Source organism: Schistosoma mansoni (genome assembly GCF_000237925.1).
Source record: "Schistosoma mansoni, WGS project CABG00000000 data, chromosome 7 unplaced supercontig 0100, strain Puerto Rico, whole genome shotgun sequence".
Lineage (NCBI taxonomy): Eukaryota > Metazoa > Platyhelminthes > Trematoda > Strigeidida > Schistosomatidae > Schistosoma > Schistosoma mansoni.
The window spans coordinates 1,142,272-1,159,848 of NW_017386020.1; the positions used below are offsets into that span (position 1 = coordinate 1,142,272).

The window sequence follows — 17,577 nt, forward strand, 5'->3', positions numbered from 1 at the left end:
CACCCACCATCGGGCAAACAGAACTGTAGTGCGCTTTTAAATGGTTTGTCTCAGGGGATGACAAATTTTCAAATTTTTACAGATCGAATATCAAAGAGTCAACTCACTGCTCGCTTCTAATGAATTATTCGTTTCCCGAAAGTTTATTTCGTTCGGCCCTGACCTTAACAGAAAGAACGTCCCTATAACTTTACAACTCCCGGTACTGTAGCGGCAAACAAATTTCCAAAATAAGTTGACATTTAAGTCTTCGACACTTGACACTGACCTCATTGGTTTTTATGGACACATCTAGCTGGAGGCACTCGGTCACGCATCCTCACCAGATCACAAGTGGCTACTTATTGCTACTCATCTCATACAGTCGTTAGCCAGCTTAGATTAAACGCTTCCCGATATATCGATAACCTTTCAAATAAATCTCCAGACCTCTTGACTTCAGACTTTTGATTTGACTTGGTTGGCATACTCCGATCACAAAGATTTTACTTGTAAAGGCGTTTTCCAACTACTGAGGATGCCAGAGGTATTGTAGTTTGACAACACTTTACCAGCAATACCTATAATTAAATCGTGCCCACCCAGTGAAATCGAAAGTCAGAAGCGACTCAGTCAGACTAACTTTAATTATATGCCCAAAGAATTTCACTTCACTTGAATAACTTTCACAGGTCTTCTTGATTAATAACTACTACAACACGTTATTTATAACATAAAATTTGCTGTAAATCAGTCACTCAACATACTAAAATAGTAGCAATGAAGTATACTTTACCAAATAAAGGTAAAAATTCTCAAAGAATTGGCTAACCATTACTCTTTATTCATTTAGACAAGCGATGATATACACCTCGATAGTTGTTTATTCGCACCACTTTGCAGACGTCAGTTGTCCACCGCTCAGGCCGCTCGTGTTGTTGTGAGACGGACTGAGGATATGGTTCACGTTACTGTTGTGTTGTTGCTTGCTCACATAATATTAGTTAAAAGTAGTCGGACGGATCAAAGTAATACTTTATTCATTGGCTCCATATCAGTTCGCGACAAAAGCCATTTCCGTTCGGTTTTCGAAAGACAAATTAGTGAATCGCCGTCTGATGCTTCCAAAGTTTATCATGCCATACTTGGTATTCATTCACTTAGTGAACGGGTCCCTAACCCAGATGCTGCTTGTCTTTCGCTGAACAAACCTATTACCAACCCAGAAGAAGCATTCTATGTGAGTGCGGGCCACAAACTCATCGGTTCTGCAAAGTGTAAGGTGAGAATTTTAAATTTCATTCACTGATCATTATGGACTTGCTAGACTATTTTATTTTTATTTATGAGTGCCTTACAAACATTCCTTTGTGAATTAAGTAGAGTAGTGCTATAGACGGCATTATTTCCCCTGATGTTGGTCCAGTAATTTTGAACTGTCAAATACAACTTGTCTGTAAAATATATCTTTCAATTTACCTTGAACCGAATAATGCCCATGTTTTATGTTTCTTGGGTAGTCTCAACTGTGCAAGTTTTTTGCCTAGATACCTCTGCCCTTGATTTGTTCTCAGTGAATCCAAAAACTACGCTTTTGTTGTTTTGATTCATAAATCTTGTCAGCCTGGTGTGACGTCGAACACGCAACTACTGCTTATGTGTACCTTGTTCCACATTGCGTATAACTGACTGACTGCTAGTTAATCATGCACTCGAAAATTGGTTTCCGTCAAAATACACGAATCTCAAGACAATTTACACACTTTCTGAAAATGGAGTTAATTTATATCGTTCTGCCTAGTTTTTACTGTCGTTTACGTAGATCTTAGTAGTCCAACAGCACCAATGCATCCCACCTTATTTCCGTCGTATGTTCGACGTTAAAAACTGCGTTTACAAAGTCTCAAAATCAGTGCACACGATATCATTTTTATAGCAATCTCAGTCATTACCTCATGTTGAGTTCTACGTTACATTTAACCAGCTGATTTATTCCCACGATTTTGCTATAGAAAACCCCAGCTGATAAACCCATCCATTAAATCGTTAATATTTTACTGTATTATTAATCCCCTTTAACCTGACTTTCGGCAAGTGGTGTCATGTATGTTAAAAATTCGGAAACAACAGTATGAGAGTCAGTGTTCGGTCTAGCACCCTACTAACATCACGTATCGAGTTACTGGCAATCTTCCTGGTCTCGCCTGTTCACCTCTCATAATACACCCATGTTAGCTGTATCGCAATATTTTTGGATTAGAATGGTCTTAATTTAGGTATATTCTAAATCATTCTGAACCACCTAGTAATTTTCCCACATAATTAGGTAGTAAAGACTGTCATGACTAGTATTCGGAGATAGAAGTTTACCATACACATATGTATGTATAGATTTTACTCCTTCATTTACTTCTTTTCCTCTATCCAAATCGTTTTTGCACTTAAAATTTTCCCTTAGGTACCAAGTTCAGAGGTCGAGAAATTGTCCAAGCAGTTGTTGACCGAAGACATATCAATTGAAAATCTGTTTTACCTCGTTTCGTCTATGAAATATCTGAATATTAAAAGTTAGTACTCATTCAAGCCTCATACTTTTTTTCCACATTAGTTGATGCTAACCATGTTTTGTCAATAATTAACAAGATTAAAGCCAAAGATACCAGCCCAATGACGTAAGTGGTTTTTTCATTAACTTAAAACATTTAATCTAATCATTTTGTGATTGAATACCGTGACCTCTTCCATATTCTTGACTTAAAGATACTAGAATACAGTTATGTAACTCTCTGCTATTCGAAGTTAATGTGACGAAAACTCGTACTCATCTGCTGCCTTAGATGTTCAATAAACATTCGGCCAGTTACATACTATGTTTCGGAGTGTATATTCTACATACAAAACTAAATTGTGATCTGTTTTCCATCCGTTTTGTCACTAAGCAGTGGCCCGAAATTCGAAGGGTTGGAAAAGTCCACTATTTTTCTCGAAATGCTCTCATATGGTCACGCATATATAACCACCGCCAGGGAAGTCCTACTCACTCCTTTCTCGCGTCGGTACCGTTCATGAAATTGAGAAGACAAAAAGCGAATAATAATAGGCTTTGTAGTCATTCTGTATATCACCGATTGTTCGTTAACTTGAAACTGTCACTTGCTATGTCCGAATTTTCTTCACAGAAGGTTCCTAAGTTGACGCTATATTCCTAATTTCATCTCAATTTCGTTTCGTATCTTTGGTTTATGTAAACAAAAACTTATTTCGACGTTAAAAACTCTTCTAGTTAGCATATTCCAATATTTCTTATACTATGTGTATTTTGTTCTTTTTTCTACTAAAATTATGATTTCAATTTTTAGGTTAAGTTTTGTTTTACAAATTTTGTCACAACTTCGACTGACGAAATCAAACATAAGTGGCCACGTATCTAATATAGATAATGTTCTGGAACATGCAAGTGAAATAAGTGATAATCGACTGTTTGTAAGTTACCTTTTTCTAATGTTTATTCTTGTTGTGTTTTATGATCCGTCAAATATCACGTGAACTATGTTGTCAATCAGAATATCTATTTCTATGACCCGACCCCTGTATTAAACCAGTGGTGCGTCAAAACAACACTAACAGCCTTGAATCAACTCTGAGTCCTTATTGGTCCTCTGTATGGTATCTTCTCTCTTAGCCCAACCTGTTCAGTCCAGAACACAGACATCAGCCTCCGTCGTATGAACCAGATCAAATCACACCATTAAATGGAAAGTAACAACTATAGAAGATCAAACTAAAAGTGGCTGCGAGTATAGGAGACTGTAAATCATAAATTGGGAATAAATTAAGAATGGTAAATGGTATAACAATAGTCAATTAATCAAATGAAAGCTTGTGATAAAAGGAGTATGAATATACGTATAATCTAGTTACTTAATAAGTATCCAATAAGAATATATGTAATAACAGTCCTTAAATAATTCCTAGCAGTTACTATTCATTTATTCGTTCGGATGTAACACCTCTATAAACGCTGTAGCTAAATAATCCACGAAATTCATGTGCGTATCACAAGACCTAAGGTTTACCACAATTATGTACTGATGAGGTGCAACAACTTCAGTCTATGCACGTTTGTTTCAGGCTATGTTTGTCATAACTAATCGAATTTCAAAGCAACGTGAAGAAATCGTGCTGTAGATGAAATATAGTTAGAGCCTTTAACCACTGAGTCAAAGCTCCTGACGTTTCGATTTCCCCGATATTACTGGTCATTTACATGAGTTCATATATGTGCCGAATCTAGTTACCATAATTTTTTGAGCCACCGTCACTTCGATACATAGAATTCTCGCCTTCGGATTTCACGAGTCAAGTAAAAAATTCCCGTAGAATGCCTAAAACTGAATTATTAGTTTTTATCTTTCAAAGCAGCTACTTAACCATTTGGGTTTCAACCTGATTTCTGTATGGCTTTTCTCAACTTTCCCGTAACCTCACCATCCTAAGTTACGGCTGCATCCTGTTGACTAATAAAATCTGAATAATAGCGGTCAATGTCCATATTATTAGATGTAAAAGGGGATATTTGATAAGAAGTAATGCAAAAGGTGATTTTGTACCATCATCGTATTCCCGTAAAAAATGTCGACCCCATAATCCAATATGACTAAAATCTGTTTTGTATTAAAAGTCATTATCTATGTAATAACAGTTTCCAAATCTGACGGTTTTATCGTTTTAGCGTGTTTTGTCATAGTTTGAAGTTCGGTTTCAAATTACTTATCTAATGTTTTACTTGGGTCATATAAACCACTTACATAGCAAACATTACCCACCGATATATGAACTACACAGAAAATAGTTTGTCCTATAGTTTTGGAGATACTTAGCTCTTTACTACAGTTCCTTATCATTATTCTCACACATTGTCTCTTGTTGCTTCCTCCTCACTGTAATGATCCGAACTTGGTACGATACGACCATCGACCAGATCTTGCGTTATTTCCGTTCTTTCGAACTATCGTCTGTTGATATGTTGTTGATTGAATGGATTAACTTCCACAGCTTGCATGTTTTATTCGACATTGCTTCGGACGTCACTTTTTATCCTTCTGTCGTGACAAATGTTTTTTCCACGTAGATAAATCAAAGTCTATTTTATTTGACTGTTATAAAATTCGAAATTTCATTGAATAAAGACTTCTTTATTCATGCTATTCCCATGAGTTTGTGTTTATTTTAACAACATTCTTTTTTAGTATGAAAAAGGCTTATACACAACGTCATTCGTTGCAAAAAGTATCGTTGACTTCCTTACTGCATACGGAGAGGTTCCAAAAAGCGTTGAGGTAATTTCCACATTCTCGAATCCGGTTTATTCGTTTTTCTCGCGATTAACATCATTAACAATATTATTGTGTTTGACCATATTCCGTTTCGTTGAGTAAAAGTGAGGAGAATTCAACGGAAAAAATGATCTTTACGAAAAAATAATTTACTTTAGCTGTACATTCGTATTTACAGTTGTTTGATAAATAATTTGATCTAAAAGATCTCCCTGAATTCTCTCCATTTTTATATTCCGTTTACTTTCGACATCATTAATAACAACTAAGAATATTTAGTTCTGCTTATCGCTCATAGATCAACCGGACAGTTTACTCAATGTTATGCTTACCTAATTACCATACAATTCAAATATAATATGTGTAAAAACATCCATTTCTAAATTATTTATCTGAACATTCGTCAAGATCTAAATGAATAGTTTGATGGAAAAAAACGTTGGGCGCCTAGTGTATCAAGGACATTATATGTAACAAATTATATTTGAAATAATCTCAGCGGTTAAAATCTAAATAATTTCAAAGTTTCACCTGGCAAAGTTATCCAACATTTTCCAAGGAAATAATTTGAATCAATATTATTTTTGATAATGTTACCGGGCAAAACGTTGAAATCATTTCAACTGCAACCACAGATTATTTTAAACATAATTTGTTGCATATAATACCATTTATAAATAGCTGTAAAACGTGTCTAAAAAGGCGAATGGAAATCAAGGCACTGAAAGTTGGTGATTGTGTACTATTTTAGAAGAGATTCTCCTACATAGTGACTCATACTTATTCAGCTGTGATAGCTGTGAGTGTTAACACTAACGTTGACTTTTCAATAACTCAATAGAAATGATTCTATGGTCTGTTATTGCACTTTGAGAAATGTTTAAAAACTGATTCAACAATACACATTGGGTGTATCTGTTACTCAAAATAATTCTTTAAACTATATATTCGCTCATCCTTTCGTCTTTAATAGAACAAACTGGTCAAATTATTCAACTATCTCTACACACGTCGTCAAACCGCCAATGTACGTGCTTCTGCTTACTTGGTTGCTGCTTTCAAATCACTAACTGATAGTCCATTACTGGTAAGTTACACTAGTTACAATGCATTTACTACGTAATAAATCTAATATAATCTAATTCAAATACAGAACCGATTACCAAGTAGTTTAATCGGATTTGGGCTTGCAATATTAACTGTGTATCCCCAGACTAAAGTACTCAAAGCGGAATTCGAACCTGCTGCCCCATTATTATATGTTAAGTTTATTAACCACTACCTCCCACCACCAAATTTAGAATGTATATGCATATACTTCTTGATTATTTATTCACTGTATTATTTGCTTCACTATACCAACAAAAGCCATAAAACACGAAGTTTATCAAAATACTCTTTGTCAAGTTCATTTTCAAAACTACAGTCTTATTGATATTAAACGTAGTATCAGCTTGGTGATTAGAGCATTTGATTTTCAACGTGTGGAAACAATGTACTGCACGTCAGGTGGGCTCATGCAAATACACCAAGGTACTAAGCAAATATAATAAATCACCTAATAATAGTGTGAATTTTAATTAACTAACGTGGTTGAGACACGTATTACGTAGGCCTAAAATACCATCAGTTTAAGTAACCTAGTAGTATCGCTAATCGGGAAACAAACAGTATGACTCTAAGTTGAATACATAAGGCCTGTACTTAAAAGATATGTCACATCATTACATTGACATAAATTTCAAGTATGGAAATGATTTATTCATGCCTAGGAAGGAATATTAATACAATAAGTTATGACCAGGTAATCGGTTACTCAGACTTAGAAGTTTATTAAATTCTCCAATAAATTTCCAAAATACGAGAAGTCTTCAATTATTGCCATAAGTATGTTAACCTTCCAAAAATTAATCCAAAAAGTCAAAGGTTGCACAATATGAACAGTAACCAGGAAATTATAAGTGCGAAAAATTTAATAAAGAAATGCAAATATTCATATTCATATAAAAAATTATGTAAAGGAAATTTTATATATATATATATATATATATATATATATATACATATGAGCCAAACTATTCAGTTTGTGTGAGATCTGGGATATCTCCCGGGCGTCCGAATTGAAGCAGGTGGTTTCCTTAGGGAGTCACTCTTCGAAACTTTGACCCTGAGGTATAATCCACAAAGTGATGGAGCAATGTTAGGAAATGCAGTCCCATGGTAGCTGGTGAAAAACAATAGGTTCATACGTTATTTGTTTCTTCAGGATCCTGGATCCCATGTGCACCATTGGTTTGGGGTCAAGGTTTTCCAACTTCCCTAGGTAGACTCTCCGTACCCACCAACCTGGTTTAATCGTCGGGCATTCGTTTCTCATTCTCTCAATTTCGTAAACAAAACCCTCACTGAGAGAACGCAGTGAGTAGGACTTCCTTGAAAGTAGCATATATATATGGCAATTTGAGATTTTAAGAGGGGCAGCGGACTCTCCCCAACTTCGACCGTACTAGGGCATTTGGGGGAAAGTACGAAAGCTCACGAATGTTCGATGATATGCTTGATCTAAATCGATTCCGCGGTAACGAACGAAAGCCAATGACACAATGACACGATAAGCTATTCTAATCTGTTGTCCCAGGCCCCGCTAACTAGATGAAGAAGTCCAAGGCAAGTAGGGGAATATATGTATTCCGTAAGCAGCCAAGTACAAGCAATCAAATAAGGGAAAAAGTCAAGTGCATTTATACAGCAACAAATTGTCCTTGAGCATCATTAATAAATAGCACACACAAAGAAACAATGGACCAATAGCGTTTAAGATAGTTTACAAGTGGGAAATATGACGTGAAGGTAAAAAGAGCGCGTTTGGCGCGAAAACAGCTAGATTCAAATTTCCAAAATAAAATTACAAAACTAAGCCATTTACCAAGTAAGTTCTGGGGATTTGACATCCCCAACATTCGACCATACACCATAGACGATATCAAATGAATAGTTCAAAACTAAATGTCCCACATGCTGCTGATTTGATACGTCGAATAATTCTCCGCTTCGCATCTCATTAATTTCCTCTCTCGTTATTCCAAATAGTACCACTATGTTGCTGATGGCCAAAATAAGTATGGCAATTCCCAAATAAAAAAGTACAAACAGCCGTAATAAGTTCTTTACTAAACTTTGAGTAATCCAGATCATTACAAATCTTTCGAACACGTCACAATATTAAATAACTAATAATCTTTTCATTCTCTTACACAACGTTTTATTAGTTACCTGTTGTAATTGAATCATCAGTTAAGAGCAATGAAAATTTGGGTTTTTCCATCCCTCCAATCCTGTCAATCGATCAAACCCATCCTATTTTAAGTCTACGGTTAAAACATATTTGGACTGATACCTATTTTAAACCAAGTGAATTCGAAATCAAAGCCCATGGTGTTTATGCAATCAAGCGAACCACTGGTGATCGTATTTTAATCAGTTCATCTGATTTGGGCACTTTCAAACAAGATGATAAAAAGTAAATTTATTCAATTAATTAAGTAATCGGTCGTTATGATGATGCAATGTTTTTCAGGAATTATTTTTTCGGGAAACAATCCATTTTGATATGTGGGCATTTCGAAAGGGAGAGCGGACTCTCACCACCCTCGACCGGCAGTTTTTCGTAGGAATAAGTCTTTAATAATTTTAGGTATTCACCCCAGACGTCTTTTGTTCCAAATAATTGAGGATGAATTAAGACCAGTCGTATGTATATATCGTGCTTTAATTGTATGTTTTCATTCCAGAGGGAAGATATTGATGACTTTTTCCCATAGAACTTTCGTTCTCGATGCTATATAATACTTCCAGTAATAGTATTATTACACTGTTATGTAAACAGTTGATCACATCCCTAAAAATATTTCCCATCACATCTTTAAATTTTGCTCAGGCGGTTTACACCTTTACATCAATCAGTAACTATTTTCATCACACGCACAAGAGATTACTTGTGATTGACGACACAATCTAAAAAATACTCATCATATCATTGCTTTATGTTATATTACATGTAACTCTTTAACTGATTACAACTTGGAGATATTTCGTGTGTGATGTACAGTAGTACTAGTTCCCTGTTTGTCTGCTAAAATCATTGTTGGTGGATTAAGTACCAAACTTAATAATGAATAATAATATGTTTTTTTTGTTATAATCCAATTAGTAGAAAATTGTATTTCTAACGTTTCGTGATTTAATGTAAGCCACTTCTTCAGAGTAAATAAATAACCGAATTAAATTAACACAGGTTTGAATAGTACAAAGGAAACAATGCAAAATGTTTTTAGTACAATCAAAATCATAATAGGTCTGGATATGTCAATGTCAAGTCATTCTTGATCATGGTGAATTTATTATTAACTTTCTACCTAATGGTCAATTTATTCGAAACTATCAAGTTCAACCTTGGCACTGATACCTAAAAACTCATCGTTAGCCTCTAGACCATTACAATTATCATGGTTTAGCAAAGCAATGGCTTAGTTGTTAAATACATTACATTTTCAACCAATAAGCTGGATATTCAAATCCCACTCTATCTACTACCTACAATTTTAAAAGTTCCTTTTGTTTTTGAATTACATTATTGTCATAACAATATTCATAAACAGTTATAAGTATTAGTTTGACCACTAAAATGTGGAAATCCTGACTGGAATATACATTAAGAATACCATATTAGTAAATGTTTAACAGTCATTCGGCAGTTACACACCCCTATTGTACTAACAATCCAAGCAAAAAAATACGAAGTCAATTGATAGTCAGTAGAAGTGTTTAACAATAATATGAGATCTAATGGATTTCAGAACTTCAAGAACAGTTAGTCTCTGTAACATTTATTGAAAAATGTCAGTCATACTAAGAGTCTTATCAAATATAAAAACTTAGACTTTTCCAATAAGTTATACATTTCGAAAGTAAACGAGTCTTCCTAAATATTTCAAAGTCACCATTGTGTTTGAATACGCACAAGTAATTGAATATACTGTGTTCATACTTATTACGTAGAAAAATAATCGTTAAAAGCCGACATCAAAAAGGACTTGTTTCTATCACCACATCTGTAACAGAAATGATGTTAGTATATTATCTCTGATAGTCCTACTATGCATATTTTTGGTGTCCTAATGTAAGTTGAAATAGGACACCCAGAGCTTCATAACCATTAATTCTTCAGTTGGCCTTCGGTTCTTTCTTTAAGTCACCAAATGTTTTTGGAAAATCATCTGTAGTACTTATGAATCAAGTTTCCGAACTTTAACACATCAGTTACTGAAGTACTAGTGTAACAACTCGTCTGTTTACTTAGACTTTAAGTCGCAATTTGGTTGTGTGAAGGCTTATGTTACCGTTCAACAACTGTCTAAATTGAAGTAGGTAGAGTGCTATCCCAATCTCCTATCGATGTTTTAACCGTCATGAGATAGCTCTGTAAATGTCTCTCTGAAATGATATAACGGATTCAGTCGGCAAATTTTATGTACTATATACCAGTCGCAATTCCACTGATTTTGGTCTTATTATTTCTCACTGATTCACTGTTATATTTTTGTTTTACTCAGCAATGCTCTCCAGCTTACTTTGAATTTGGATACAAAAACTACTGCAGGATATTATGAATTAGATGTAACTGCTACACCAGGTAGTAAAAAAACAAATGGTCATCAAAAACTTCTTGGAATAGCTAGTGTCCAGGTATTGTGTTGTCCGTTTGTTTAACAATGGATTTTTGATTTTTAACGCTATATTCTACACTAAAACTCGTCAATAATCCGGTTATCAGCTTATATATATATCACTGCAACTTTATCACACATGGTATACGTGAAAAATCTGACTAATAAAATTCCCCTACGGAACAACTAAACTACAAATGCACTAAATCTAATTGTTGTGTTCAGAACCAGTGATAACATTAACTGACTGATGATGTCAGTGTACTGAGGACTTGATGGTTGTCATTTAAATACAAATTAGTCCGTCAAGAAGATTGTTTGAGACTGTAACCTTTAGTTATCTGACAGCAAATAGATAATCAGAGACAAAAAATAACAAGTTTCATTAAAAAAAACTAATTCTTCACTTTTGTATAACATTAATTTAATGTCATTGGTTGATAGAGTTCAGTTATAAAATCAATATCGTTGTTATGTAATTTATTTTCCAATATATGAACTGTAGAGATTGTTAACAAAATCCATTATTCTTCATGTATAATTAACTCATTCACCTTGTACTTAGATATGAACCACACTCTAAATGTGAGGACTAACGGTAATACAGTTGTCCAAACCGAAGTAGATAGAGCGGGATTCAAACTTGTGACTTAGTGACTGAAAGCTTTAACCACTAAGCAACCACTATATCAATCGCCATAAATACCCAAACAATACGCTTACTAGCCACAAATTTTTGTACTTGTTATCAACTAAGTAATACCTGTTATATATATGTATCTTTTTTTTCTGTTTTCTTATACCTAAAGATTCCCTTATATATGATTACAGAAGCAAAAGTTGCTCAAGCTACCGTAACTATCATGAATACTGCACGTGAACAACATGTTGCTGACATCAGGTATTGTTTATCCTGTTAGCATTAACTAAGATTTGTTGCATCCCTCAAGGTGTTAGGAACTGGCTAATGGTGGATAATTCTTAGCTTAGACTTCTTACAATTGATTCTTCCTTAATCTTCTCAATTTTGAGTTTATTTATCAACACCATTTTGACCGAATCTGACTAGTGTTAACCAAACGTCTCTAGCTATTGGTCACGATAATCCCACGTACCCCAGCCTACTCTTATACTAGTCAACATGACCAGTCGAGGCGGACGTCGGTTAAGCTTACGTCCTATATATTCTAATCACTTCAATCAGTGGTAATTATCAATCTCGTTAACCGATTTGCCGTATCTGTTCACGCACATTTCCTCCGGACTGTACGATGTATCCCACTTCTAAAATCAGTTCTACTCATTAGGTGGTTCCAACATATCCAAGCGAGTTTCCTAACACACCTTTAATCAAAACCTGCAGTCTGATCATGCCTTCTATTTTCAAAAACTTTCACAACCATGAAGTAACAGAGCAAACTGCTGTGCAGTATAATCACTTTCGGGCTGACAGACGGACGTATCGCCTATTCCACAAATGACGCAAGTTACTAAATCACAAGCATGACACAAGATCGCGTATTATTTTTTATGTTTATCAAATGTACACAAAGTAGACTACTAACCGCTTTTGTTCTAGCCATTCGATGGAATGTTCGTGTATATATATTCATAGTTGGTTTAAAGCCTATATGACAGCAACATTAGCCAAACCAATATAACTAAACGATATTCTCGTGTCATACGAAAAAAGGTGTCCTTTATTTTCTTACATATATTTATAAGCTAACGTTATTGTATTAGAGTTTTGGTCTTTTTAAATACTTTTGGTATTTACTCTTCTTCTCTTTTTTTCAGTTTAACACCTGAGAAAACGTATAAAGCTTCAACCGCTTCCGGAGCTATTACTTTAGAAATTGGTCAACAAATATCAATAGATTTGAATATTGTAGACAGTAATCGAATCTCATTGACAGCACATCAAGTCTTCATTCAGTTAACTCATCAGAAAACGCAACAAGCCATCACCTACACTTGTACTGAAACAATTACAGATGAAAAACCTGAAAAGAAGAGTTACAAATTACTCCTCGTTAGTTTTTTGATGCTTTTATTTGTTCTATTGTCATCTGTGCCTTATCTCTATAGTTCATCTAATTCAAAAGTACTTGCTTCCATAGGAAAAACTTTTCGATTTTAATTTAGAGTTATTTTAAGTAAATTGACAAAATAATCATTTAGTCGAATAATTAAGACTATCTGGATATCCACAAAACAAAATCGCCTTTATAATTTTTTTACGTCACTTTTTACTACTTTCATCTTTTTATCATGTAGGATCCAGACATGTCTGCAGCCGAATTCGACTACCTTTCAGGGATATATAAAGTCGACCTAATTGTTGGTGATTCATCGATCAAGGCTCCAATCCTTTGGCACATGGTAAGTGCGCGTATTTGTTTGAATGTGCTACCCTTAATCGTTCATGTGTGTTTCATCTTTTTCACAACATAGTATCTTTTCAATATGAATTACAACTATCTACAAAAGTACTCATAATTCTGTTTGTGTATCCAGTTCGACTTAGACCTTCGATTCGTTGGTGAAGCCGGTGATGAAACTAAACGTCGTATCGCTCAGGCTACTGATATTTCGCGTCAAGAATCATCTTCTCCAGCTGGTTCCAGACGTGCATTTACCCCAAATGCAATCATCGGATCTGGGCCGACAACTGCCAAGCCAGAAATTGATCACGTGTTTCGCGCTCCGGAAAAACGTGCACCTCCTTTCTTGGCTCTTACATTTACAATTCTTTGTCTACTTCCATTACTTGGATTAATTATAGCCGTGAGTTTTTGCTAATTCATTCACTTTTAATCATTTATATTTATTTCCAACTTTGCAATGTTAATCGATTCACAAATTGTATGTACAAACTCTACCTAACAAACTTATTTTACAAATAATCTTAAATACATAAATTGTATTTTTAAAGCATGCATTTGCTTTAAATTAGGTTTAGGCTTAGAACTGTAGAACCTGATGATAATTCGTTGAGAAGAATAATCTTTGTTCATCTGTTTGTATTTTAATATTATGGGAATATATACGTGTGTCATATTTTTTGCAATACTTTTCATTATTATTGCTCTAAACATCCCTGAAAGCCTTCAAAATTGTTAGGGCATTTCAACTGTGATGTTGTTTCAAGTGCTATCATCGCTCCACAACTTTAGGATAATTTCCAGACATGATTTTCCCCACTCCAATTATTGTTTTAGAAGCATATATTCTCAGTCAATTTCCCAGTTACAGTTCATTAGCAATCAACCTAGAAATTGAATCGACGATGAAAGAAGACTCACTTTCAATTTTTTCATCAACACAATCAATCGACAGCTACCATAGCTTTGTATCATCTTTGTAGTCTTCACTCCTCTCACTGAAATTTCTTAGTTCATTTAAAAAAAACTATCGTTTATTGAAGTATCTCATACGTCAAAGTAATTCCACTCAAACTCAGTGTTCTTCTATACATGAGAACTGAGTTGAATAAACTGCTTCCTTCGAAAAAGATACAACTGTAATGAATAAAGACTTGGTTGGGGGTAATTAATTCATTGTATAATCCAAAATCATCCACTGGATTTGTAAAATATGAAAAAATATATATTGAATACACCATTTCCACAACTTACTTGGATTACTTCATACAAACTCCATCGTTCTTCCATTTCTATTGCTACTCCGACTGCTTTTGCTTTTTGTTCTCTTCTCATTTCCATCTTCTATCAGTAAAAACCCAACCTCTAATTACTGATACATACTACTTATATCTGTCCGTATAAGTCACACAACCAGATGTCACACATCTTGTAGTGAGTGGTATGGACAATTTGTACAATTTTATAGTCACATATATAGTATTCAAATGCCGACTTACCTTATTCACAACAATGTAACTAAGTTTCAGGTTCTTTTATTCACCCTTAATTTACTCTTAATTATGAGCTGGTCTCAATAACTGTGTTGCTCTGCTTATCCCCTAGTAGATGAGTGATACGTTCAGATTTGTGATGAAAAGAACATAAGTTAAGTTCTCTAACCTCTAATCACACGCCTAATTCCATAAATATTTGTGAAATCAGTAATATACACGTAACAGATATTTCAGCCAAAAGAAAAATTGATTCGTATCTATTTGTGTTTTCAAGTGTTGACTAAACAGTTTTCTCTTGTTTTTTTAATTCCTTTTCAGTGGTCAGTTATTGGCTTCAATATCTCCAACTTCAAATTTTCTATCTCCAATATTATTTTCCACGCCGGTCTAATATGTAAGTTACTTACTTTTGATATTATTTATTAATATCATTAATTTATTCTAGACAGTTAGTGAACCTATGGAATCTTCATTGTCAGTGCTGTATTACAACGTAATTATTTTCTTAAACCTGTTACCCGTCTTGAGGCATAGGCTGCCAACTAGGGATCTCCAAGCAAATTTTTCCTGGGCTCTACTTTCCAATTGTTCCCAAGTGCTATTCCGTGGTCTTGGTGTCTTCCAGTTCGTGGCTCCATATGCTTTTTGATCTGCTTCTTTCTGATTTAACTTGAGGATTTCAAGTTGGGACGTGCCTTTTGATGCATTTTAATGCTTTTTAAAAGTTTCCTTAGTGTGTCCTATTCACCTTCACTGTCTTCCTAATCTCCCCTTCAACTGAAAGTTGGCTTGTTCTCTGCCAGAATAGGTTATCGCTTACAGTCTGATCAATGAATTAGCAGTATATTTTATTTTCTTACTCAACATTAATTGATGTAACTCCTTTATATGTCAATTTATCCTAGCCCGTTGAAGTGTTATTAAAAAATCCACTTGAGAAGAGAAGTGATAACATGAATCGATTTCAAGTTTCTTCTCTTCATTTCTTAATTCTTGTTTAAAATTATACAGGGTTAACCTATTTGGTTGGTGTTAATATTCAATGAATCAAAGTAGACTCCCTTACCTGGCTCAGAATCTATCATAGTAACTCAGATGTATCCACTTCTTATCATCCTCTTAGTCTTCAATTTTAGTATTCCTGCATGCGTACCTTCACACTCTGTCTTTTCGATCTATTTTGCAACTGATCTTGTTGATTTGATTTCGTGATGTTCATGTGGTAAAGCAACTTAGGTCAATACACAATTTGTACCTGGCTTTGCGTTAATTATGACTAGCTGGCACTCTGTTATCAATTGTACATTACAGTCTAAGTTTGTAAATTAGCAGTAGTTACTTCTGTGTATAGATTTCACCTCACTGGACAAATGTCAACCAAATTATATTGAATACGATGCACCATGTACAATGTTCAATCAATTTTATATTAATTGCTTTCACTATAAACACATACATGTAACTAATATCATGTATATTTCTTTTTATCTTTTACAGCCATTTGTTATCTCTACTTCGTCTACTGGTGCCGTCTAGATATGTTCACAACTCTAAAATATTTGAGTATATTAGGTTTGCCAACATTTTTAGCTGGTCATAGAGTTCTTCGAGCACAAGTCATTGCTAAACAACAACAAACTGTCAGTAGTACACAACCGTTAAATGTAAAAAAGTGAATTGCATACAATTGGGAAACCTATTTTAATTTAATAGTAATTACTGTTTTTCACTTTCTGTTTTGTTTTGTTTACAATTAGTCTTTATTATTTTTATTATTGAATAATAATGTGAAGAGCTCTGTAATCATATGTGTGTGTACATTTAAAAAAAAACTGTGTTCATTTTGTCTAATATTCCCCATCGCTTTACAATTCCATTAAGACGTGTTGTATGTTTTTTTTGTTTATTAAAAGAAATGAATTTGTCTGGATGTTTATTTATTTACTTCTTTAAACTGTACTCGTTCCATTCGATATATATATACTTTCACGTCATCTTTTATTACGACCTAGGATTCCTACACACTTCACTCCATTCGACCAAACTTGAAAAGTGAAACGTAAATGTATTTCAAAGCAAACAGCAAATTAATTATAATTTTAAAAAATCCCGGTGTACATATATAATAGAAACAGGAATTTTCTAGAGTCCTCACTTGCTAGCGCTGATTGACTGAAAAACGTACCAATCAACTTGCCCCAACATGAACTTGTCTAAAATATGTTTTAACCAAGTCTCCGCCCTTCTAATACAGATCTTTTAAACTGTTGTTATTTGTTAAATAGTGGTAGTATGCTGCAAGTGAAAATTCTTACCATGGTCATTAGCTTTTTCTTATTCTCATCATAAACCTTCTCTCCTTCTCTTTCAAATTATTAAGTTCCGTCTTAGCCTATAAATTGTACGAAATCAATGAAACCTTTTTCTTTTGCACTGAAATGCGAAATGCTTCAAGATGAAGGATCTTGCACTCACAATTGATCGTTAACCGTTAGAAATAGTCAAAAAATCCATATATCTGGGTAGTATTGTGGATACTGGTGGTGGTGTAAAAGGAGAGGGTTATCACCATTTGGGTCCCATCATGATATTACCCTGGCTGCAAAAGATTAGGTGTATAATGTGTTGATGAGCGCAATCTTGCTCTGTACTTACT

The 17,577-nt window shown here is 34.3% G+C and overlaps 1 protein-coding gene across 1 annotated transcript; it reads left to right on the plus strand.

The window, feature by feature from the left end:
- Positions 1-937: 937 nt before the first annotated feature.
- On the plus strand, positions 938-16,597 carry Smp_210370 (ormdl proteins, putative; the record flags this gene model as incomplete). The annotated part of the gene is made up of 14 exons (XM_018791057.1): positions 938-1,261; positions 2,438-2,546; positions 2,588-2,651; positions 3,339-3,462; positions 5,229-5,318; positions 6,289-6,402; positions 8,585-8,835; positions 10,928-11,060; positions 11,851-11,942; positions 12,839-13,073; positions 13,319-13,423; positions 13,559-13,828; positions 15,240-15,315; positions 16,419-16,597. The coding sequence occupies 14 exons, from the start codon at positions 938-940 to the stop codon at positions 16,595-16,597; spliced, it is 2,166 nt and encodes a 721-aa protein (XP_018645763.1).
- Positions 16,598-17,577: the final 980 nt, after the last annotated feature.